The sequence below is a fragment of the Mirounga leonina genome, unplaced genomic scaffold, assembly GCF_011800145.1.
Source record: "Mirounga leonina isolate KUSES-001 unplaced genomic scaffold, KU_Mleo_1.0 Mir_200, whole genome shotgun sequence".
NCBI classification, from domain to species: Eukaryota; Metazoa; Chordata; class Mammalia; order Carnivora; family Phocidae; genus Mirounga; species Mirounga leonina.
In genome coordinates this window covers 283,252-307,859 of record NW_023270503.1, presented here as the reverse complement: position 1 = coordinate 307,859, position 24,608 = coordinate 283,252, and the positions used below count along the sequence as shown (strand labels likewise).

Below are 24,608 nucleotides of genomic sequence, written 5' to 3'. Positions count from 1 at the left end.
TCAGTGGTGTCAAACATCAAAGGTTTATTTCTTAGTCCCACTGCACATTGCTCATTCGTTGGTGAGGGTTCTCCGCCACACTGTCCTAACATGGAACCCAAGCTGACAGAGCCCTTCTCTGGGACACGACCAGTCACTGGTGGCAAAAGGAAGGCAATGTGACACATCACACACGGGCTCCTAAAGGCCCACACAACTGGCCTGAAGGCACAGAACAAGTGGCACACTTCTGCTCACGTTTCACTGGCCAAAGCAATCAGGTGGGAAAGTGCGAGCCTACCATGTGCCTGTAAGATCCGGACACGGGCAGGCAGTCCTCAAGGCCAGTTCCTCACATGAGGATCGTGCTGGTATCAAACACTTACTGGTACCTTCCAGGAATGACAGCAAAAGCAGTGAGTGGTTTGTGACTTCAGGCTGAAGAAACGAGGCCCTGGGAGCTGTGTTCAACCCCCCTGCAGAGGCCCAGGCCACGTGCAATAAATACCGCAGCAGGGCTCTGAGCTGACAAGCTTGGACGGCACGAGGCTCAGCCCTCAGAGGTAGAGGGGACATGTGGAAAGGGAACAGGGAGTTCCAGCCCCACACTGGGCACTGGGCTGGGCTTCCTGGCCTTGCATCCAGGTTCTCATCTTACGTTGACGGACTCCATCCACAGCACTCTGAGGACGCAAGACAGGCTGCCTCCCCGAAGCCGGAGGACCAATTCCTCCTGACGGACAGGGCTGTTATCTTTTGGCCTATCCCAAGGTGGCTTCTCTCTCATAGGCCTGCCACGGCTCCAAAATAATGGTGTCGACTCATTCTAGCTGAGAGAAAACTCACATGACTTTCCTGAGTGATCTTCAGCCACTTGTCCCGGCAGAACTGCAGGGCAGGCAGGGGTTTTCTATAGTACAACCTACAAATGATCCTCAGGGCTATGTCCAACCTCCCAAACCAAGCTCTGCAGCTATGCCATAATTTACAACAATCCCAAAGAAGACAGGTGTGTCTTATTAAAGGTACAAGTCTCTGGAAGAATGAGCTTTAGTATCTAAAATCCAATCAGCATGGCCAGGCAGATTAATCTAAGAGCTTCGGACAATCACATAATTCATAAAGTGACATTTACAAAGAGACAACAGGACTGCTTCCCAGACTCATAGTTGCCCAGGTGCCTCAGAGTCAGGCCTGCTTGAGGCTTGGGATCACTCTTGGGAGTCTGGAATTAGATGCAGCAATGATGGCTTTCTCCTGGAAGCCATGCCATCCATGTTCATGCCTACCAACTACTGGAAGGTTTAAGATGCTCTGGGATCCCTGCAGGGATGCTGACTCCAGGGGAATGTTTCTGCGAGCCAGGACACATAGTGGCCCAGCAAGGCCTACACCAAGAGAAAGAAAGGCTAGGGCCGCAGGATAAGGGGTTCTCTCTGAGTAAATTGTCCACCCTCTCTGACAGGAGCATGCCCAGCCACATCCCTCTGTTGGAAAGATTCCCAAGAATGTACAGGGCCAAAAACACACTGCTGCCCAGACACACCCTGGAAAGGGGTCCTACTCGTGCCTGGTCAGACTCTTGGGAACAATATGCCTGAATGGTGGGGCCATGCAGCATCCATCTCCCTCGCTGGTCATGCTACGCCCCCTTTCCTTCCCTGCTATGTGCCTTCGAGCCAGTTGTGTTAAGGATCTGGAGCAGCTCCAGTGCAGCAGGCTCTCCTTGGAAGGGGGAGCACATGGTGAGAAGGCCAGCAGAGACCCCTGCATCTTCATCTCAGCCAGTCTGCTTTACTATCTTGGGCCATACCCTGCCTCAGCTAACCAGCTATGACCAAGGGAGAACAAGAATGGGAGGGGGACTGCAGGGACACATGATACAATCCAGTAGGGAAGGACTTTTCCAACAGTGCATGTGAGCCAAGTCTGGGCTTCATGTCCCAAAATACAATCATCCCAAAAGCTGGAGCGGCAGGGGGGTGGGGGGTGGGGGGCCTTCTTTTCTTACTTGGAGACTTTTTGGTCTCTTTGTCTACAGGTGAATCACAAAAGAGCCTGCTGACCATGATGCTGGGCTACTGTTCCTTTTCTTTCTTTGTCCCTCTCTCTTTTTTCCACATTTACATTTGCGACCAATTCCCAAGTGAGTCTCTTGGAAAGCACTGATTTGGGATCTAGTTGATGAGTCCTGGCTGCATTATTAGAGGATGAAGGTAGGTTCTTGGTCAAGATGGTGCCCTGAAAACAAGCTTTGCTTAAAAGCTGCCCACAAAACTGTCCAGGAAAAGGATGACCCCAAGGTCATGTCAGGAATGTTAGTTAGATAAAATCTGCAACAGTCTTTTGGCGAAAGGATGCACTGACTAAGACTCCCTCTGGTTAAGATTTCTCTGGAGCATGACCACAGCTGCCCCCACAGCTGCGTCCACATCCTGCCCAAAGGACACTGGGAAGGGAAAAGCCCTCTGCACCTCCTGCTTCAGCACCTCATTCCTGGACAGTGCACTCCCACTGCCGATTACCCGCTCCACACCCCACTCCTTGAGCTGTTGAAATGGAAGCATGGAGTGCAAGTTTTGAACAATGCCTCGGCACAGGGCCCGGGTCACGTGCCCCAAGGAGAGATCAGAGGAGGAGATTCTGGTCACTGAGGCCAGCTGGTCCGGCAGGTGCCTCTCGCCCAACACCGTTGGAGTGATAGTTAGGCAGGTGTCTCTTTGCTGTGCAGCTGCCTGGATCATACATGAATACACAGTGGATTCTTCGACCTCTAGACCTTCCAAGAACAGAAAAGACCTGTGTGAGTTCATGCACCCCTTGCTGTAGGCTGAGACAGTATAGAATTCCCAGGGCGCAGCATAGTTGTGTGCCTGGGGTAGGTCCCAAGATTCTGTAGCTGTTCTCCACTCCTAGAGGAAGCCAGTGCTGCTGGCCCAAGAACCACACTTCTGAAATAGAAGGTTCTAGACCAGTGCTTACCAACACTTAAGGGCATAACAATCACCTGAGGAGCTTTTATAAAATGCCTACCCTACCCCACCCCATGGCCAAATCATCAGCATTCTGCAGGCAGGACTAGGACATCAACATTGTTTTTAAAACCTCACAAGTGTTTCCAGAGTGCAGCCAGTGCTGAGAGCCACCACCCCAGTGTCACTGTGAAGTCTCAGTGGCAGCACATTTAACTTACACAAACTCAGCTACACACACTTGGGAATGAGAGAGAGGAAGAGGGAGAAATAATTTAAATATGATAGTCAAAATGTGATCAGCAGAACTCTGGTTAAATATGCCAGAATCAGGGCACCTGGCTGACTCAGTCAGTAGAGCGTGCGACTCTTGATCTCAGGGTTGTGAGTTCGAGCCCTATGTTGGGCATGGAGCCTACTTAAAAAAAAAAGAAAAGAAAAAAATGCCAGAATGAATATTAGTGTCTTTCCCCTCCCTCTAGAAATTCTACTAAAATCTCAGAAAAATCACATGCTTGATGAATAACCTAGCACATGTGTACAAGTATACAAATCCGTAGGACTGAATCCTTGGAGAACTGCTGGTTCAAAAGATATGCACATCATAATCGCCCCTTAGAAGCTGGACCAATTTAACTACTACTGCAGTGTATAAGAGGGATTATCTCTCCACATCTTAGGAAACATAGTGCATTGAAAACTTCTAAAAGAATAAAGAATATAAAACCATAAAATTATGGGAAAAAAAGGGAAAGAAGATTAAAAAGAAAGAAAAAAAAAACAGATCAATCAAATAGAAAGCTTTCAAACAGAAAAGCTCCACCTGACTGGCTCAGTCGGTAGAGCGTATGACTTTTGATCTCAGGGTCATGAGTTCAAGCCCCACATTGGGTGTAGAGATTACTTAAATAAATAAAAACGTAAAAAAAAAATAGAAAGCAGAGAGACTGGAGATATGATGATTAAATGCAATGTGGTATCCTGAATTGGATCCTGGAACAGGAAAACGACATTAGTGGAAAACTGTCAAAACCCAAAGAAAGTCTATAGTTAAAAGAAGAAAACAATAAACGATGTGTTTGTATGTCCTTAATAAAAATTCCCAAAAGCATGTTAAGGAAATGTGAAAATAAAGCGTTCTTCCTCGCTGGAAAACATCTGAGCCATGACCCCAGCCTTGGGGGGTACCTGAAGGAAGGAGTCTAGCAGCTGAAGGCCTCAGAGACCTGGCTTCTAGCCCTGTCTCTGCGTCCCTTGGCTTACCACCTCATCCAAATCCACTGTGGGGATTAAATGCTATGAGTTGCCAAATACTCACATCACAGGCTTAGACCCACAGGCCATCAGAGCTGAAAAAACACCGAAGGCAAGGGACTTGCCAAAGCCACATAATGACTTGACAGAGCTGAGAACTGAGGCACTCTCCCGGGTTGCACCACCACTATGCTTATTTAACAAGCAGTTATACCACACTTATTATGGGCCAGACATCATTCTAAGTGCCCTGCAATATAACTCATTTGATCCCCACAGTTATTTAAGGTACATCTAGGATAATCCCTTTCCAGATGAGGAAAGTGAAGAACAGAGGGGACAAGTAACCTGCCCCGAAGCACAAGAAAGTGGCAGAGCTGGGATTCAAACCCAGGCCACCTAGCTTCAGAGTCCCTACTCTAAACCGCATGAGGGTGAAACTCCCTGTTTTCTAACTTCTGGAAAGTAATGCAAACCTAGGGTATTCTGAATAGAGAGTTTTATTTTTATATCTTATGCTTTAATATTTCCATATCTGGTTAATAAATGTAATGTCTCTTATCTCAACAAACCTTATTGTATTTGCATCTATATATTTTTTAAAGATTTATTTTATTTATTCATTCATTCATTCATTCATTTATTTTAGAGAGGGAGGAGGAGCAGAGGGGGAGAGAGAGAGAGAGAGAGAATCTTGAGCACACTCCCTGCTAAGCACGGAGCCCGACGCTGAGCTTTATCCCACAACCCTGAGATCATGACCTGAGCCAAAATCCAGAGTCAGACACTTAACCAACTGAGCCACCCAGGCACCCCTATTTATTTATTTTAGAGAGAGGGAGAGAGCACACGTGAGCAGGGGAAGGGGCAGAGGGAGAGAGAGAGAGAGAATCCTCAAATAGACTCCATGCCAAGTGCAGAGCCCTACGGGGGGCTGGATCCCAGGACCCCGAGATCATGACCTGGGCCAAAATCAAGAGTCAGATGCTTAACTGACTGAGCCACCCAGGCACCCCAGCATCTATATATTTTTTAATCAAATGACATTATTGTAGAAATTTCTTAAAAGGTTAAGTTACATATAATACTAACCTTCAAAGTCCTCAGTTTCATCAAAACCAGAACCATGAAAATGCAAGGGACTTTTCTTTTTGAAAACATCTTACAGAGAAATTAAATAATATTACCATCTCTTTCAGGGGTAAAAATAACAGTCACTTCTGTGTAATGATAGACCGGTAGGTCAGCTCAGTCAACAACTGATAGAGCCAAACAGTTAAAACAGTATCTAAATACAGGGCTTGCCTGAAGGTTCTGATGACTGGTTCTGCATCTTTTTTTTTTTTTTTTTAAGATTTTATTTATTTGACAAAGAGAGACATAGTGAGAGAGGGAACACAAGCAGGGGGAGTGGGAGAGGGAGAAGCAGGCTTCCCCGCAGAGCAGAGAGCCCGATGTGGGGCTCGATCCCAGGACCCTGGGATCATGACCCGAGCTGAAGGCAGACGCTTAACGACTGAGCCACCCAGGCACCCGACTGGTTCTGCATCTTGAAAACCTTTTCTGACACCTTTTGAGGCAAAACAAAATCAGAGTTCTGTTCTCTTAATGACGCATTCCTGAGGGGATCTCAGCCAAGGGGGCAGAATTCCCCTGGCTAGCCGGAAAGCACTGACATGGGTCAGCAACACTTGTCTGCACAAGCAGTGTGAGCTTCCCACGTGCTCCCTACCGCCCATGCCTCACCTTGTTAACACGGCTGAAAGCTTCCTGGCGTGACCTGATTCAGAGCTCCTACAGGCGGACCAGTGATTTCCCCAGACCTGCATGGCTCACCAGTGATTTCATTTCTACCTTAAGGACTTGGAAAGGGAACCTTTCCTGGAAGGAGGCTACAAGTTTCTCTGCAAATGAAGAGCAGAGAAAGGCCCGATCTAGTCTACCCTGAAGAAAGCAGAAGGGCATCACACTTTTCAGGGATCCCTTCCAAGAAAGGGAGTCAGGAACCACTTGCCAGGAATAAATGCTATAAGGATTTTATAATATTGTAAAATACCAGGAGTCTTTTCACTCATCCATGTTTGATCATTTTATTTTCAGCTCTCTGCAGTCATCAGAAAGGGATGGTGAGCTACTGACAAGTAACCAGTGGGCAGGGGAGAGCCAGGAGACCAGTCAATGTTAGAGGAAAAGGTGCTCCCTCAGAAAAAAAGAGGTGACGGCGGCTCAGAAGATGAGAGGAAAAAAGGCTACAGGCCCAGATCCCTAAAGAAGGAAGGGATGTGCTGGAGCCGGGCTGGGTCTGACACACGAATCTAGAAGCTTAAGTAACACCGGCAGCACCAAGACACTGCCACATCGAAAGGCCAAGCGGGGAACACATCACCGTGTGGGCGACACCTTACCTAGATCTGCCATCCATCGGACCAGCATGTGGACAAACGTGGCCAGCACGTTGCCCCCATTGAGTGACGCTGCCACCGCCAGGTAGATCCTGTCGAAGTACGGGAAGTAGGTGACTGGAGCCGCAGGGTCTGGAGTCTGCGCCGGCTGGAATCCTGAAGGCATGGAGGTTGCCAACTGAATTGAGGTGCTGATGTTGAGAACTGGGGTCCAAGGGAAGCAGAAGTTAGGCCTGTCTGGCCGAGTCAGAGGTCACAGGTCACAAGAGGGAAAGGGGAGAGTGTGCTGGTTTACCAAAAAAATGTCGTCAAAATCTTTGAGACCCCTCCTTTCAGGAGGTAGAGCCGAACTTCCCCCACCCCCTGAGTGTAGGCTAGACTTGGGGACTTGCTTCTAATTGAGAAAATAAAGCAGAAGTGACCCTGTGTGACTTTGGAGCCCAGGTCATAAAAAGGCACTGCAGCTTCTGTCTTGATCACTTGCTCTGAGGGGAGGCAGGCACCATGTCATGAGCAGCCCTGCGGAGGTCCATGTGGCAAAAAACTGAGGCCTCCTGCCAAAAGCTACATAAATGAGCTGAGAAGTAGATCCACCAGGCCTGGTCAAGCCTTTGGATGACTGCAGACCCAGCTAAGCAACAGCTCGACTGCAATTCCAGGAGGGACCTTAAACCAGACCATCCAGCAACATCCAGATTCCTGACTCTCAGAAACTATGAGAGATAATAAATGTTCGCTGCTTTAGGCTACTAAGTGATTTGTTACACAGCAATAGACAACGATGTACAGATAGTAAGACCTCTCTCAGCCCAAGTATTTGACTCTCTGGGGAGGTTTCATTCATTTTCAGCAAGTGCCACCTCCTTCTCATATCCATGGTGTTTTTCTTAACCTCCTCCACCAGCAGGGGAAAAGCTCCCAGACTCAGCACAGAGGGGATGATTTTCTCCTCTGGATTGAGACCAGGGCCTATGGACTACCCTGGAAGTCTCTTCTCTTCCATTTCTCACAAGACCTGGCCAAAAAGCCTGTTCTTCTCAGTCTGTTGGGGTCTGAAATAACTGAGATCAGCATGTAACTCCCCTACGTACTAGGAATTTGGAAGCTAGGAGACTGAAAACAATCTTGGAAAGCCAATAACCTTTACTTTCTGCCACATCAAGCCTTTCACTATGACTCTATACCAGAAGCAACATGCCCTCCACCTGTCCCCTCAAGTGGGGGTGTCAAGGATGGAGGCCACCCGACTTTGCCCATGGACACAGAACAAGTGAGCACTGCCAGCAGACCCAGTCTGGAACCAGAGACTACAACCAGCTCAGTGAAGAGGGAGCTTAATACCTACTTTCTTCCCATTTGACTAGCCCCTCACTTACTACAGAGAAAGCACATTTACATCCAGGCACAGGACAGCCCTCTGTCAAGGGAACAGCCTACGATTAAAAAACACCAAGGTAGAAAGAGCCAGGCTCTTTATAGGCACCATCCCAGTGTGTCACCACAACTGTCCCATGAGAAACATATCATTGCCCTCATTTTGGATGATGACAAGGGCTCAGGAAAAAAAGCAACCTGTCCAAGGTCACACCGAAGGAGAAGAGGGGCTAAATTCTCACCCAGGCCAGTGGGCTGGACTCCAAAGTCCACGTGAGTTCCCTGACATTCATACTTTGAGATGAAGGGATATAGGCAAGAGATGATGTATTAGGAAAATTAAAAGTCACAGAATAAATTTAGCATATTTTCCTGAAGCATTGATTTTAGTTTCACTCATTTGTGGAACATAAGCAATAGCACAGAGGGCTACAGGGAAGGGAGGGAAAACTGCAGGGGGAGAAATCAGAAAGGGAGATGAACCATGAGAGACTCTGGACCCGGGGAAATGAACTGAGGGTCTCAGAAGGGAGGGGGGTGGGGGGAGGGGGTAACAGGGTGATGGGTACTGAGGAGGACACGGGGTGTGATGAGCACTGGGTGTTATATGTAACTAATGAATCACTGAACACTACATCATCAAAAAACTAATGATGTACTAATGATGTAATGTATGGGGATTAACATAACATAAAAAAAACTAATGATGTACTATACAGTGGCTAACTGAACATAATAAAAAAGATAAAAAAGGGGGCTGCTGACATATGAAAAAAAAACTGGGGAGAAAAGGTTTTGAACAACTGTTGGCCTTAAAAGATTTTATCACATATATGTGCAAACAAAATAGGTAGAATTTCACTTTCCCTCTCAGCTAATTTTGAAATTATGAATTTTATGAATAATGTTGCTAAGAACATCTTTGTGAAGTGTTTGTGTGGACATGTGTCCAGTTCTCTTGGGTGTGCACCTGGGAGTGGAAATGCTAGGTCGGGTGCTAACTCCATGTTTCACTTTTGAGAGACTGCCAGACTGTTTTCCAAAGGGGCTATAGCATTTTACAATCCCAGTAGCATGTTCTTACATTTTTTAATGGTTGAGAAGAAATCAAAAGGAGAAGAAAATTTCATGACACATGAAAACACTATGAAATTCGTATTTTAGTGTCTATAAATGAAGTTTTACTGAAACACAGCTATACCCCTATTCATTTATGTATTAGCTATGGCTGCTTCACGCTTCAGCAGAGTTGAGCTGTTAGGACAGAAACTATATGGCTTACAAAGCCTAAAATATTTACTATCTGGCCCTTTACAGAAAAAGTTTACCAAGCCCTGCCCTAGACTCCGGCCTCCACCTCACTGTGACTCTCTTACCCTGAATGCAGAAAGACTGCACTCCTCATCAGATCGGATGGAACTTCCATTGACAAAGACACAATAACAAAAAACCCTCATCTACTAATCTACTTTTTGGGTCATGGAGTTATGTAGAAATCAGCCAACTAGAGAGAGTCAATTCCCTTACCTGGCCCTAAGGAAGAAAAACACAGACTGTGGTCAGGGACAGAACTTGCCCTGCTGGATTGTAAGCTCCAGGAGGGGCTTCACCCGCAGGAAGGAGGCGGTTATTCATGTTCACGGAATAGCGATCAATGGGATGCTGAGGCTGCTGGTTACGGGTGCCCCTTGGGCCCTCACACAGAGCTGGAGCTTAGGAGGCACCAGCAGAAGTCTGAGGAGCCAACAAAAGCAAGACTTACCTGCATCTGTCCTTTTGGCCATACAGGAATAGACGGAGGCCTGTAAATCACCCAAGGCCACGCCCACCCGTGTCCCCTGTGGGATTTCAAACCAGGCATGGGAAGTTCTGCCCGCCACACTGCCGGCCTCGGCGATGTCTGGGAGCAGGTGCGTGGGAAAGCCTGAGGCCCTCAATCTGCAATCCAAAAATGGACAGTACATTTACCCGGAGCTGGATTTTTGGGTCTTTGTTGCTTCCAGGAAGCTCAATGAAGGAAAACCCTACAGGACACACATACAAGAAGGGAGGATAGAATCCAGTGTTTTGACAGAGGGCCTCTGTGGCTTTTTTTAAACAATGAGAAACAGACTTGCATTTTTTAAAAAGTGAACACTGGCTTTCAAAAGCTTGGGATTGGCCTTCCAGGGGCGAAAGCCACCAGTTTAAGCAGGGGTGATCAGGAAGAGTTAGAAAGAGCCAGATGTCACCACTACCCAGCCTTTTGTGTTTGAAGGGAACATACTCTGCAAAGGGAGACAGAGTTTCAGCACACAGTCATAGTCAGTTAGCACCGGCCAAACCAAAGTCAGACCCATCACTCTCCTGAACACCAACTGCATTCATCACTCGGGGTTAGTAAACAGGGGACTGTCAATTTTACACAACATGCTAGAAAGTCCTTTACCTGAACTACCAGGTGCTTTTTGTTTTTTTACAGAGCTCAGAATTTGGACCCTGAAGGAAGTGAACTTAGAGGGCACAGGATTCCTGGATCTGAAATGGCAAACAATTCCTTAAAAAGAACTTTAAAAGACATCCCTCAAGACTACTACTTTCACTTCTTAACCTTATTTTAAAATTCATTACACTGACAGTTGTTCTTTGAAATCTGCAGGCTCGGTCCGAGTCACAGAGAACGGGGGAGCCCAACCTGGGTCTGGGCAGCTGTAGGGGAGCAGGACAGCAGGGTGTAAGAGGTGTCCGCCTCCGAGGGTTCACTTACAGCCAGGCCCACCCTTGCCTGGTGACTGGACAGGCTGAGGGGCAGGGGAACCTGATTCCTAGGCTCTTGGAATCCTCCACTATTGTTCCCAAATGGGAAAGCCCCACTAAATCCCTCACATTCGAGATTCTGGCCGTTAGCCTGGAGCCAGCTTGCAAGGATATACTCACATTTCCAAGTTCCAGCTTTGGCTCTGAGTGTTGAAATATCCCCAGCTAGCAGCATTCTGGTCGCACATCAGGGATCTTGGCAAGCCACACAGCATGGCAACCACATAGTCATGGATGGTGCCAGCAGCATCGTAGGACCTCAGGAACTCTGGGCTAGTTTTCATATCAAAAACAATTCAACGTAGTCTAATAGCAACTTGCAAGCCTGTACCACACCTAGCTGCAGGCAGTGGACTCGACATGGCATAGCTGGGTGGCAGCAAGCACCCCACATGCTGAACTTCCCAGGGTGAGGACCTCCCAGCCACTCACAGCAAAGCTGGCTGGAGTCGGCCTTCAGGGACTGGTCTCAGGGGAGGATGCACCACGCTTGAGAAAGCAGGACACTGGCTGTTCTCAGCAGCCCTGACCCCACCGTGAACTTACCATGGAACCCTTGGAAAGTCCCCTGCCCTCTCTGCCTTTTTCTTTCCCCCTCTGGTTTAGAATCAGATAACCAACAAAGAGCCTTCCGAGAAATGAAGCAGTTCTAGACCAAGTCTAGGTCTTGCGACCACACCCTGTGCCAGGCCACCTCACTGAGGGATGCTCCAGCAGGTGGAGTGATGCTGACCGGCGGGAGGTACAGTCCCCTGGCCACTCTCGTTTCCCTGGAAATTCAGCACCCGATTCAAAAATCAGTTGTCCATACCTATTCTTCAAAAGCCAGAAGATGGTTGCACAGCCAAACCCTGAGGCCACACTGAGATGGGACTCTGGCTGGGGCAAAGAAGCCAGGAACCCACTGCTACACCGGCCATCCTGCCATGTGACCAGGTGGCTCACGGCTCCGGGCTCAAACACAGGAGAGGGCCCTCCCTCTGTCCATTCACAGCCTGGAACAAAGGAAATTACCAAAAACAGAGAAAAGAACATCTGACCAGCAGCAACATGTCCTTGAGAGCACTCTGCTAGTGAGGTTACAGCAATGATAATACTTCACTCACGCACGTGGGTTCTGATATCAGAGCACCTGGCTCCACCACCAATGGCTGTGTGACTCAGGCCAAGTCACCTACTCCCTCCATTTATCCCACTTCTTCTGTGTTCCCTTTAATTCATTTTTTTAAAGTTGATATTATATCCCCTCCCACCCTGTCAGAAAAGAAATTTGGCACACTCAAGTCCCCTAGTCTCTGTCCTTCCAACCCTTATCATGATAATATTAGCTAGACTTGATTCTGGATGATGATGGATATATTTTCTCTTTTCCTTTGGTCTTAGCTAATTGATTTTAGACATCAACTTTACTCAGGAATCTGGCCATCTTTACTTAATTTATCTCATTGATCTCTTAAAATCTAGATTTTTTTTTCTCTGCTCTTATTTAAATATTTTACCCCAAACTAGTTCCAGTGTAGTTCGTTCTGTGGCAAAGCATCTAGAAGCCTACATGGCTCAGGATATTTTTGAAGGATGGCTGTGATATTCTAGGTTCTAAGTTCCCTTTCTTCAATACTTAAAAACACTTTGTAGATTTGTGATAGATTGCCACAAATTCCTTGCTACTCCTCCCATTAAGGGGTAGAGTCTAAATCCTCTTTCCTTGAATCTAGGCTGGCCTTGATGATTTGCGAGAGCAAGAGAATGTGGGGGGAGTGACATCCTAGGACTGCCAAGGCTAGGTCATAAGAAGACTTGCAGTTCCCACCAGAGTCTCCTGGAGCACTCACTCTGGGGGAAGCCAGCCACCAGGTAAGAAGTCCCACTACCCTGAGGCTACCATGCTAGAGAAACTATGTGGAGAAATCACATGCAGGCATCTAGCAGGTCATCCTCAGCTGAGTCTAGCCTTCCAGCCTTCCCCACCAAGGCATCAGGCACTGAGTAGAGCCGCTCTGGAACCCTCCAGACCAGTCTGTCCACGAGATGAATACTCCCAGGCAGCCTCTGTCAACCCCATGTAGAGCAGCTCAATCCAATATGTAGAAGTAGATCATACAAGATATGATAAAATAGTTGCTGTTTTAAGTCATGGAGTTTTGGAGGTAGTCTGTTATGCAACAATAGAAAACCAAAATGTGATTCCATTGCATTTTTACATAGAATGTTGCTGTTGAAAACTATCTAGTCAATCTGCTTCTAATTTTTATATAGGATCTGGTTTTTCACTCTGTAAGCTTTTGGAATTTTCTTTGTCTCTGAAATCCTTAAAAGTTCACTATAATATATCCAGCTATGAGGTTTTCCTTCTCTCTCTTCTATTGACATTCTATGGGCACCTTTGGTCCAGACTGTTATATCTTATTTTGTCAATTATGGTAAGTAAATTTTCTCCATTAATTCTCCAAATATTTCCTCCTCTACCACTGTTATTTTTCCTTTTCTGGATCTCCTAGTATTCAGATGCTAGCACTTCTACTTGTATCTTCAATATCTCTTACCTTTTGTTTTATATTTTCTACTTCTTTGTGCTTTTCTTCTTCCTTCTGAGAGGTTTCCTAAATTTGCATCTTTCATTCTCTAATTTGTTCTGAAGTTCTATCCATTCTGTTATTAATCCCATCTATTACATTCTTTATTTCAACCATTATATTTTTTATACCTAATATTTCTGCTTGTTTTTTATGTTTTCTTCTTATTGTTTCTTGCTAATATTCTCCTTTCGTATATTTTAGTATGTATATCAGGCTAACTTTAAATGCTTAGACTGTCCATTCTATTAGTTTTGCTTCTGAAAGAATCTCCATCTGGGGTTCCTGGGTGGCTCCGAGAGCATCCAGCTCTTGGTTTCAGCTCAGGTCATGATCTCATGGGTCATGGGATCAAGCCCCATATCAGGCTCTGAGCTCAGCGGGCAGTCTACTTGAAGATTCTCTCCTTCTGCCCCTTTCCCCACTCACACTTGCTCCCTCTCCCTCTCTCCCTCTCTAAAATAAATTAAAAAATAAATCTTAAAAAAAAAATCTCCATCAAATCACCCAGCACATTTTTTTCTTGTGAAACAGCTGTGAACTTGAAACATCTTATTGTCCTGGTCCCTGAACTCATTTTGTTCTGGGAGTATTGGCTACTCTGTCGGGCAGTGTAAATGAGCCAGACCTCAGTCCCTGCCAGCTCCCAAAGGTCTGGGGAGGATGGATGAGACCTGGGGTGAATCCACAGCTAACCCATCCCACCCTGAAAAACATCTCTTCGGGTCAGGGCTTCCACTCTGCCCCCCAGGATGAAACAATGTTTTGAGGATCCTTAGATTATAGGTCACCAGCCCTGTGATTTGGGGAGAGACACCTGCTTTTCTCCACTGCCTTGATTTTATTCCTGAAGACACCTCGCTATGGACAAGGTGCTGCTTGTCCCAAAGCCATGACAATCCAGGGGAACCAGCAGTTCCTTATCCTCCCACAGGCAAGGCTGGTTGCATCTTGCCCTACACCCAAACCATCAACCTACACACACCAACTCCAAGTAGCCCCATCACCCTAGGTTCTCTCACAGTGTTCTCCCCTTTCCTTGGTGTTTTTCTCTTACGATTCTTCTGAAACCAATCTTGGGGGAGAGAGCCAACAATCAAGCTAGTTCAGCAGCTTGGTGGCAAGTGTATCTGGAAGTCCAGGGGTGGAGGACACTTATAACTCTTTCCCGGGTCTGGTATCTCTTCCTGCCATGTGTTGACTTTACTGTCAAACTAGTAGCAAGGGGAAGGGTTAGAATAGGGTTAGGGTGTGTTGTGCGTGTTGTGTGTATAGGGTTGTGTGTATTAAATGAGTTAACACATGTAAAGCATTTAGAACAGTATCTGACACAGTGAGGACTCAATTAATGTTAGTGATGATAATAATGAAAATGAACCTTTACCTTCTAAACTGTCCATGGTCTAAGACTTCCAACAGTCTTAAAGAAAGAGAATACACCCCCCTACATATCTTTTGTTCTTTCCTCTCCTCATACAAGGGAGATTTCTCACACTTCCACACAATATTAATATAACCATTGCAGCAGAATGGGAAAAGAATGTTGACATTAAGTGCCAGTTGAGAAAAGTTATCAGCAGCAAGAACACTCCAGACCCAATGGACAGAGATGGGAATCTGGCTCCATGTGACATGAGGTGGCCTCCAAATGAGAACAATGCCTGCCAGAAGCAAAGCAGGGCAAAGCCCCACAGGCAGCTGTTTCATGGCTATGTCTGATCTCAAGTCCCAGATTTGGGAGCCAAAACCATTACATTTTCTTATAAATACATTCATTAAGAACCAAAGAAAGAGGGGCGCCTGGGTGGCTCAGTTGTCAAGCATCTGCCTTCAGCTCAGGTCATGATCCCAGGGTCCTGGGATCGAGCCCCGCATCGGGCTCCCTGCTCAGCGGAGAGCCTGCTTCTCCCTCTCCCACTCCCCCTGCTTCTGTTCCCTCTCTCGCTGTGTCTTTCTCTGTCAAATAAATAAATAAAATCTTAAAAAAAAAAAAAAAGAACCAAAGAAAGAGACTTAACTGCCCCTCCCCCGGGTTCCAGGCCACGAAACATCCATCCATTTATTCATTCATTCATTCATACTTGCATGATTGAATGACATGTGTATTAAATATCTAATATGTATTAGGCACTGGTTCTAGTCCCTGAGAATACAGCAATGATCAAGGGGAAGTCACTACTTTCATAAAGCTTATCCACTAGGGCTATAGAATATAAACAAGCAAATATATAATACCAGATACTTTCCATTGCTGTGAAGAAATATACAGCAGTGATAGATATTTGGAGGGTGATCAGGGAAGTCCTCTCTAAGGAGGAGGGACCTGAATGGAGTAAGGAAGTGAGCCATAAGAATGTCTAGGGACACATGCTGCAGGTAGATGGGTCAGGGCAAAGGATCTAAGGGATCTTGTCAGTCTCTGCTTGGTATCCCTGGCCAACAGCCAGAAAAGCAGAGGCACGTTACAGATCATGCACCTAAAGCACATTAAGTTTTACTTGGGGTGAAGGGCTCCTCAAAGCAGTGCACCTTCATAACTGTATACTACATCTGTACTTAAACTTCGAGCTGGATTCTTATCCCAGCCCTAAACCTGGATCTCCGCAGCTTTCTTCCAACCCCTGTATCTGCTTCAAAACTCTGGTCCTTTTTCAAAAAAACAAAAAAAAATTTGGACTACCATTTTTATTTTGTTTGTATTATAAAACAAATATGGAGGTCTTACCATGTACCAGGTAGTGTTCAAAGCACTTCAAAAGTATTAATTCACTGAATCTACATAATAGCCTTATCACATAGGTATGATAATTAGTCCCTTTGTACAAGAAAAATGAAGCACAGAAAAGTTAAAAAAAAAATTGCCAAAGGTCACATAGCTACTAAGTGGTAGAACCAGGATTCTCAGTATAAGATGTTCAGATATTAAAGATAATTCTCAGTATAAGATGTTCACGTACTACAGATAAAGCCAAAGGCCTGCTTATATCCCCACCTGGGTCCCAGCCCCCTTCCTGTCCCTGTTCGCCCTTGTGGGTAACCATCTAAATAAAGTTTTTACACTGGCACAACATACTGGGTTCGGTTTGGTTGACTTTATTTTGTTTTTGTCTGTTTTTTAAAAACAAATAGCACTATACTGTATTTCTTTTTCTAGGCGTTGTTTTTATCACCCACCGAATGTTCTGGAGTTCCTTCCATGTCAGTATATATGAATGCACTTATTCTTTCTAACTACTGCAGATCCTGCAGCATGGGCACACCAACATTTATCCATCCATTCCCCTGAGGTCAAATGCCAGCTTTCACTACCATAACAAGAAGGCAAGGAACAACCGTGAGTAGGCATCCTTACGCACATCCACGTGCAAGTAATTTTTCTGAGCAGACTCCCAGTAGCAGAGCTGCTGAGTCATAGCAGCTCTCTTATTTTTAACAGGCCCCATCAAGCGGCCCTCCAAACGACTATGCTAATTTACACTGCTACCAGCCATATTTAAAAGAACCAATTTTCCACCCCATCTGCCAACTCTTGGCATTTTCAGACTTCGATTTCTTATAATCCAGTGGGTGGGAAATGATTTCTCTTTGTTGTTTTCATCTGCACTGCCCTAATTACTAATGACATCAAGCATCTCTTCATGTGCTTATTAGCCACTTGTATTTCCTCTTCTAGGAACTGCCCGTCTCGGTATCCTTTGCCCATTTTCCACAGAGCCACTTGTCCTTTCTTTGTTCTTGTTTTTTTATTATATACCCATATTCACACTGGCAAATGTTTTCTCCTAGTCGGCTGCTTGCCTTTTAGCTTGGTTTTATGATCCCCACTTCTCTCCTGCTCTTACTGAGCCTGGAAATGGAGTCTATGGGCATAACCACAGGCCTCTCAGAACATACTCTGCCTTTCCTCTCCACCCGCTGGCTGGCCTGTGCCCTTGTGGAAGCAATTAGCTCTCTGCTCAGCTCACCGGTGCCTGTCTGTATCGATGGCCTTGATTGTGCCCTGGAGGATGAGGGCTTCGTCTGCTCATATCTATGTCTCCCGTGGGGTCTAGCATGGAGCCTTATATGTTGTAGGTACCGAAGCCAAACTAATCTATGGCCACCATTAAAAACACAATGACTTGATCCCAAATATGATTCACTCTACTCTACTAAGCAAGTATTATCATCGTCAAAGAGTGGCTTCCCTCCTTCCCAGAAGCAGAAAACAAAACAAGGAGGCATGTGGGCTGGCTCAATGAAATATTAAGCAGCTCTCTCCAACAATGTGGGCAATGGTTTGTGTGGTTGTTACAGAGTCCAGGAAACGAGCAGAAAGGGAGGTGTATGACCAGACCACAATCTTTAGATCTCTGTTGTCCTCTTTGGGAAGGATTTTAGTATTAAAAGGACATTTATTCTCATTAATGCAAAATTAAGGAGTTTAAAAAGCTTTTACAACCTAGACTCCCTCTGAGAGGCCAGCTCTAATACCCTAATCAGCCTTCTCCTCCAACTACTAATTAGAGCCAAGCAGCTCCTGTGGTTCCCAAACAGCCTGACAACAGGCAGACAAGAAGGAGGGAAGGAGCAAGAGATCCTGCACTGGCTTCTACAGTCACCCAGGCCCTCCTGGGGACTGATCAAAGGATGCATCGCTAGACACCTGTCCCACTGCTGAGAGGCAGGTCACCACTCACTTGGCCCAGGAGAACTGGAATTACTAACTCTCCAGGCAAAAAGGGGTGAATCCAATGTTCAAATCCCCTGAACTACAGCCCCCAAAGTAGCCATCCATCCTCTACTTAAATACCTGCCGTAAAATGTTGGTAGCTTTGAAAGTGGGTGATGGGTATGTGTCAGTTCATAATATTCTCCCTACTTTTATGTCTGTATAGAATTTTTTAATAGCTAAAAAAAGGCTTTTTAATGCTTGCTGTAACAGGAACTCATAACATCCTAATCCTTCCTTGGACATTCTTTTGGGAAGTTCCTCCCTTCATTGAGCTACTGCACCCACCTACAGCTCTGGTCCTCCTAGAGGCCTTTAAGAGCTCAGTGTCTAAAGTCAGACCAACCTGGGTTCAAAAGCTGGAGTCACCACTTGCTGCCATTTGACCCTCAGTATATTAACTTCTCTGAACCTCCACTTTTCATCTGCACAATGAGGACAACAATGTAACCTACATCATAAAGATGTTGGGAAAGTTTGATGAGATCATACAGGTAACACCTTTAGCCCAGCACCAAGCATGTAAAGTACTCATTGTTATTTTGCTGGCTTAATAAGCCTCCTCCTGGAGGCCAAACAGAACAGGTCACCTACCTCTGCGTGTGGCAGACCTGATAGAAGACGACCAACTAAATAATACTCAGCACCTTGAGCCCATAAAAAGGATGCCCTGAAATTTAAAAATCACAAACATCTGTGATTATGGCAAACAACAAACATTATGCCCAAATTCAAGTTTCCTCTGTGTCTTGGCATCTCCTTCAACTACACTAATCTTTAGTCGTCTGCATTTGATGCTCTGAGACACCAACAGAAATAAAGAGAAATCTGTGGAAAATCCACTCCACTGAATCCTACAGAGAATCTGAGAGAACTCACTTTTCCCTCACCCTGTTTATGGACAGTGCGTGAGTGGAGAGTTCGCTTACTCATTACACATTTGTACAAGAAAGGATGCACACAAAATACAAGAGGCAGTGTAGGCCACTTTGTTCCCACTTCAGGGTGACCTGATCCTTCAGAGGAGAGCCCTCTGCAGCATTTTGCTATCCCACAGTGATTGCTAGGAGCACATAATCATCCCCAGGGCCCAGCATACCTTGGCCTGTTTTCCAAAACATGACTCCATGCATTTGTCCTGCAACTCCAATGCCACAGACGTCCTGGAGCAGCTGCCGAGGAAGCGCAGCAAGGCACTCATTTAGGGCTTGGATGATCCTGCTCACATCCTGCTCCTGCCCCTGGAAACAGAACAGGACATGGTGGGCAGGGGCCCACAGACAGGAGGGAGGAGGAAAGAGGCCTCCAGGAGTTTCCTGAGTAGTAGCTGCAGAGCTAATTGCACTGGGGTCCCTTCCAGGACCCGCTGACTGGCCTCAGGGGTGCCATGTGGGACTGAGGGTTCTCCACCACCTCCAGTAGGGCCTGGAGCAGGAATGTGGTGATCAAGACTCCACTCCCTTCCCGCACAGGTGAGGCGCTGCTGTGGATTAGGTTCAGAAATGGCCAAGGCTCTCCCCTCCACTGTGGGTGAGTCTGAGCTGGGGAAAGCACTGCTTCTGCCATAGAGGAATGGACAGTCTAGCAGGAAGGATAGCAAAATACAGGAAAGACCGTAACGTAAGAAGAAGTTAAGGGTCTATCACAAGGCACACAGAAGGTTGGGGTAAGGGAAGGATGGAACATAGCAGGGAGGAACCTGGCAGGAAAGTTGTAGCCAAGCAAGGCCTCATGGACTAAAGCACTTTAGGACAAGCTCTAGCGTTTGCTTCTACTTAGACTTTAGTTCATCCATGTGGCAAACATTTCCTGAGTGTCTTTAGGGCCAGGCCTTAGACTTGGAAACAAAACACCCACTAGGCAAGGCAGGCAAGGAGGTAATGTCGAGAATACCTGGGCAGAGCGCCAGGGAGATGGTCCATGCAAGGGCTGGCGGCAGATGAGGCTATAAAAGAGGACAGGCTGAGCCCAGTGGGGGACCTCGAGCTCCAGGGTGAGGGGCTCCTCCTAAAGCCAATGGGGAGCACCTCGGGCTTTCTGAATGGGACAGTACCATCATCGGAAGGTTAATTAGGCAATGGTATAAGGTACCCAGAGAGAGACTGATAGTATAGAGAGATTTTGGGGGGGTGGAAATGAGATTCAAGAAAGTCAGGACCATCCTTTCCTGATTTGCCTTTTCTTCTGATTTGCTGCCTCCTTAAGAATTTCTCTAGGCAGAATAACCTTGAAAAACAAAGTCATGAGAAATAAGGAGAATCAAACAGCATACTATTATCTATAAGTCAGATGGTCCTAAGAGACAAAAATATGAATAGAATGCAGGATTTGAAAAAGGTTAAAGGTCTCTGGAATCAGAAGCGAAAACACATTTAGGTATCTTAGAGATAATGAAATGCAAAACCAATTAAGCAGTATATCCAAATGGGTGGGAGGTCCAGACTAATATAACTTTAAAAGTAGGTGACTCACACCAAAAAACATTTAGGTTCCATGACCATCTCTTCTTTCAAATTATGAAGTCCCTGTTAAAGACTAGAAATCGGACTCCAAGATCCCATCCCCTCCCAGGAGAGGCCTCTAATCAGTAAGAAGTCTCAAAAAGCTAAGGAGGCCACCACAAAATATACACTTGGAAAAGAAACCCAGATGACATAATTGTTTTCTCAATGATTAAGTAGATTTCGAGTAGACTCCACAGCCAGTGTGGAGCCCAACGTGGGGCTTGAACTCATGACCTTGAGATCAAGACCTGAGCTGAGATCAAAAGTTGAACGCTTAGCCAACTGCGCCCCATGATTAAGTAGATATCAAAGAATTCAAAATCAAGAATTAAATATGCATGTTTAAAAGAGTCATACCTATCTGATTAACATTTGTGCTTAAAGAAACTTCTGAGTATTTGGTATTTTAGGTAAATTTATATGTTTAAGAGAATTTGGCCTAGGTTACCTCTGTAATCGAGTAACTGATCTAGATTTGTGATTATAAATTCAAATCTCACTACTGTACATTTATAAAAGGATTTTAAACATACAAAACATTTAAAGTTTACATAGCTATCCATTTAACTTATTAGATTTACAAGAATTATTTAAGTGTTCTGAAAAGCTTTGGGTCAGGCAACTACAATACGTATATGTGTGTGTGTGTGTGTGTGTATAACTAATGTGTAACTAAGGTACTTAACTGAAATGGCATTAAGTATTATTCAAAGATCCTCAAAAATGATAGTTACATGTTAGACTTATAAATGGAAACAGCTTTATAGGCTAAATTTAAAAGCTTAAGAACTAGGGTTCTGAATTTAATAAATTGAATACTTATTTTTATTTCAACCAAAGTAAAATGTTTCTGGCACACAAATTATCTCAAGGCACAAAATAACCTTATACTTAACAACTAGAAGGACCCACGGAAAACTCAAGCCCCAGGCGAGCCGGCCCAAGGCAGAACGCAGCCTTCGCCTCCTTGGGACAAACCCCTCACTTGCCCTGTCAGTCTGCCGGCCTTGGGCAGGGGCAGTTCTAGGCTCCAAACAAGCATGAATAAAGGAGCAGAAAAAAAGGAAGGTGAGGATGGGTAGGATGGGGGAAGGAGTGCAAAGACAGCACAAACCATTTTCCTGAGGATGCAGCCCCAGATTCTAATAGGACTCTTTATATATGGGAGAGACTATGGCAGAACTGACTGTTGGGCAGTGAGAGACCAGCAGAGAGGTGGTGCATGGCTGTGCACCTGAATTGAGATGTGTTGGGAGTATAAAATACATACCAGACTTCAGGTTTAATATGAAAAACTACACAATATCTTATTAATAGTTTTATATTATTATATATTGAAATGATAGTACATTGGATATATTGGACTAAATTAAATATGCAATTAAAATTAATTTCAAATGTTACTTTTAATACTAGAAAACTGAAAATTACAGGTGTGGGTCACATTTGTGGCTAGAATTCCTTTTGGATGCTGCTGAAGAATTCCCACACAGCCTCAGACGGTGTGTCCACCCAAGACAGAGGAGCCACTGTTTCAAATGGGCCCAGGGTGGGTGAGTTGCGAGGGTGGGGATAGTGGAGGAGGGAAATGGGCCAGGTGGAAGTGAAGACAAGGGGGCAGTCAGTGTTCAGCAATTAGTTTGAGTTTTAGTGGTGAGTGTGATCAGGGAGTAGCTCTCAGACAGTGGGCATACCCACAATGTAACAGGAAAAGTGCTGCCCCCATTCCTTGGTTCAGAATATTCATCCCTCTATAACCAAATCAAATCCTAAAACTTTAGATTTGAGAAAGAACTTAGAAACCCATTCAACCTTCCTCCCCCACACCCCTCTTTACAGATGAGGAAACTGAGGCCTAGAAAGAAGAAATTAGTAACTCAGAAAGGGTCACAGAGATTCCCTCAAAAATCCTGATATTTTAAAGTTGCAAATACCTAAAAGCCTGACTTTCCATACAGCTGCCAAGCTTGACCTTGGTGTATACACTACTTCTTAAGAGTAAAAAGTATGGAAGGAAAAGGAAAGGACAGAGTCATCAGGCATTTCTGTAGCTCAGTGGTCCTCACCCCAGGGGTGATGTTTGTCCCCTGGGGTACATTTGGCAAAATGGAAACATTTTGGGGTGTCACAACTGGGTAGAAGGGTCTATTGGCATGTAGTAGATAAAGGCCAGGGATACTGCTGAATATCCTACAACGCACAGGACATCTCCCCATAACAAAGAATCCTCTAACCCAAGGTATCAACAGTGCCAAGGTTGAGAAATCCTGCTATAGATTAAATTACAGCAATACTGTTTGTCCCAGAGCACAAAACACCTGTGGAGGATGCAAGGGGGGGCTATTCCTGGCCTCTCCTAAACCCCTCATTAGGCAGGTGTGGCACATGGTGTGCCTGTAAACACAGAACAGCCTGCTGAATGCTGTGGGAAGCGGGGAAAGTAGTTTTCAAGAAGTGACCCTATTTCGGGGCCCCTGGGTGGCTCAGTTGGTTAAGCATCCAACTCTTGATCTCAAGCCCAGGTCTTGATCTCAGGGTTGTGAGTTCAACTGCACTGGGCTCCACGCTGAGCAGGAAGCCTACTTAGAAAAAAAAAAAAAAGAGCGGCTTTATTTCAAGAAAAAAGGGTAGTGCCTAAACCTACTCTCTGTAATCCCAGCTCTGCTGCTCACCCCCACAGGTGAAATAATCATTCTAAAATACCGATGCCCTAATCAAACTAATTTTGAGTCTCTATGAAAATGCAAAGTGCTCCTGAACTCTTTACCCTCTAAAATGTTTCTGAGCAAGACGGACTCTGAACCCTAAAGAACTGAGTTAGATAAGCAGCAAAAGATTGTGAAAAACAAGCCCTTGGGAGTGGGGCTTAGAAAACCCAGGTTTATGGCTGGAAAGCGCCTTAGAGGCCACCTATTTCAACTGGGAAAACAAGCAGAAATCCAGAAAAAAAAAAAAGTCATAAGGTTACAAAGAAGGTTCCTGGATATTAATTTCTACTGTCCATTAACTGAACATAGAGCTACCTTTTTAAGAGAATTAATGAAATCCAGCTCTAAGAACTGATGATCTTCCTGAACCCACATCTCCAAACAGACCCCACTGTGGCGAAATTCTCCATTTCTACCCTGTAGCTTTCACAAGACACTAGTTTTAATGTATAATGATCCATCCGATCTTTTTCTCCCGTCTCTGTCTGAGCGGTCCTTCCTCCAAGGTGTCTCAGCCTTTGGGTCCTGGTGTCTTTGCTGACCAAGTGTTTGAATTCCCCAGTCCACCTGCCCAACGAGGAGAGCCGCTTAGGCCCTGATTCTACAGTCTTAGTTGCTGAGGAAAACCCAAATTCTGCCCTGGGGAACGGACTGAATCCTGAACTTGAGGATACCGGCAGGTGTGAGGTGCAAGGGGTCAAGAACAAGAGGGAGGCCCGAGGTCACACAAGGAGCGCAATTTCCCCAGATCAAAGTACAGAAAGTGGAAGGCAGAGAGCACGGGGATAGAGCGCCCTTAAGCAAGGCCCCCAGAGGCCAGGGAGCCGGATCGGGGTCAGCAGGTGGGAAAAGCTCCTGGGACGAAGCCTAACGGACCAGAAGGAGCTACAGCAGGCAGGCAGAGGCCAGGCAGGCTGGAGAAACCAGGGACACTTCTTTGGAGAAGAGGGGTGTCGAGGAGGCGGCGCCGCTCCAGGACACTGCCTCACCTGGGGCCCTGCCGCCGCGCTCTGGGCCGCCGCCTCGGCCCGCGCAGCCCGGGCACAGCTCGCCAGGACCACAAACCCCGATGGGTCGCCGGGCACAGCCTCCACCAAGGCCGCCTTCACAGACGTAGTGCCCAGGTCGATACCGAGAACGACGGGCCGCGCAGCCATCGCCTCGGAGCGCCGCGCAGCCGACGTCTGGGGGAGTGGCGCCCCCTCCGGCCCGCTCCGGCCGGTTCCCAGGCGCCGAGGCGGGGCCGGCCCTTCAGCCACACCCAGCATGGAGGCTTCCGGCCTTCCCATTGGTCGAGGAAGGCGGAGCCCCGCGCGCCGTCCCGGCGGGCCCCGC

At 46.1% G+C, this 24,608-nt stretch overlaps 1 protein-coding gene across 1 annotated transcript; it reads right to left on the bottom strand.

Annotated features, from left to right (window-relative positions):
- Positions 1–24,569, bottom strand: SHPK (sedoheptulokinase). Its single transcript, XM_035027508.1, has 7 exons — positions 24,263–24,569; positions 19,161–19,302; positions 11,589–11,772; positions 10,898–11,050; positions 9,744–9,919; positions 6,611–6,811; positions 1–2,758 (listed from the first exon to the last, which is right to left on the bottom strand). Exons 1-7 carry the CDS (start codon positions 24,560–24,562, stop codon positions 2,346–2,348), a joined length of 1,569 nt encoding a protein of 522 aa, XP_034883399.1. The 5' UTR covers positions 24,563–24,569; the 3' UTR covers positions 1–2,345.
- Between the last annotated feature and the right edge of the window lie 39 nt (positions 24,570–24,608).

What these genes read in the sequence shown, in the direction of transcription:
- SHPK (XM_035027508.1), bottom strand. Translation starts at nt 24,562, where the DNA reads ATGGGAAGGCCGGAAGCCTCCATGCTGGGTGTGGCTGAAGGGCCGGCC. An exon ending in TTCTGGCTTTTGAAGAATAG is followed by an intron (nt 11,051 to 11,588) that starts GTATGGACAACT and finishes TATGAAAACTAG; the next exon opens with CCCAGAGTTCCTGAGGTCCT. An exon ending in GGCCAAAAGGACAGATGCAG is followed by an intron (nt 6,812 to 9,743) that starts GTAAGTCTTGCT and finishes CTTGGACCCCAG; the next exon opens with TTCTCAACATCAGCACCTCA.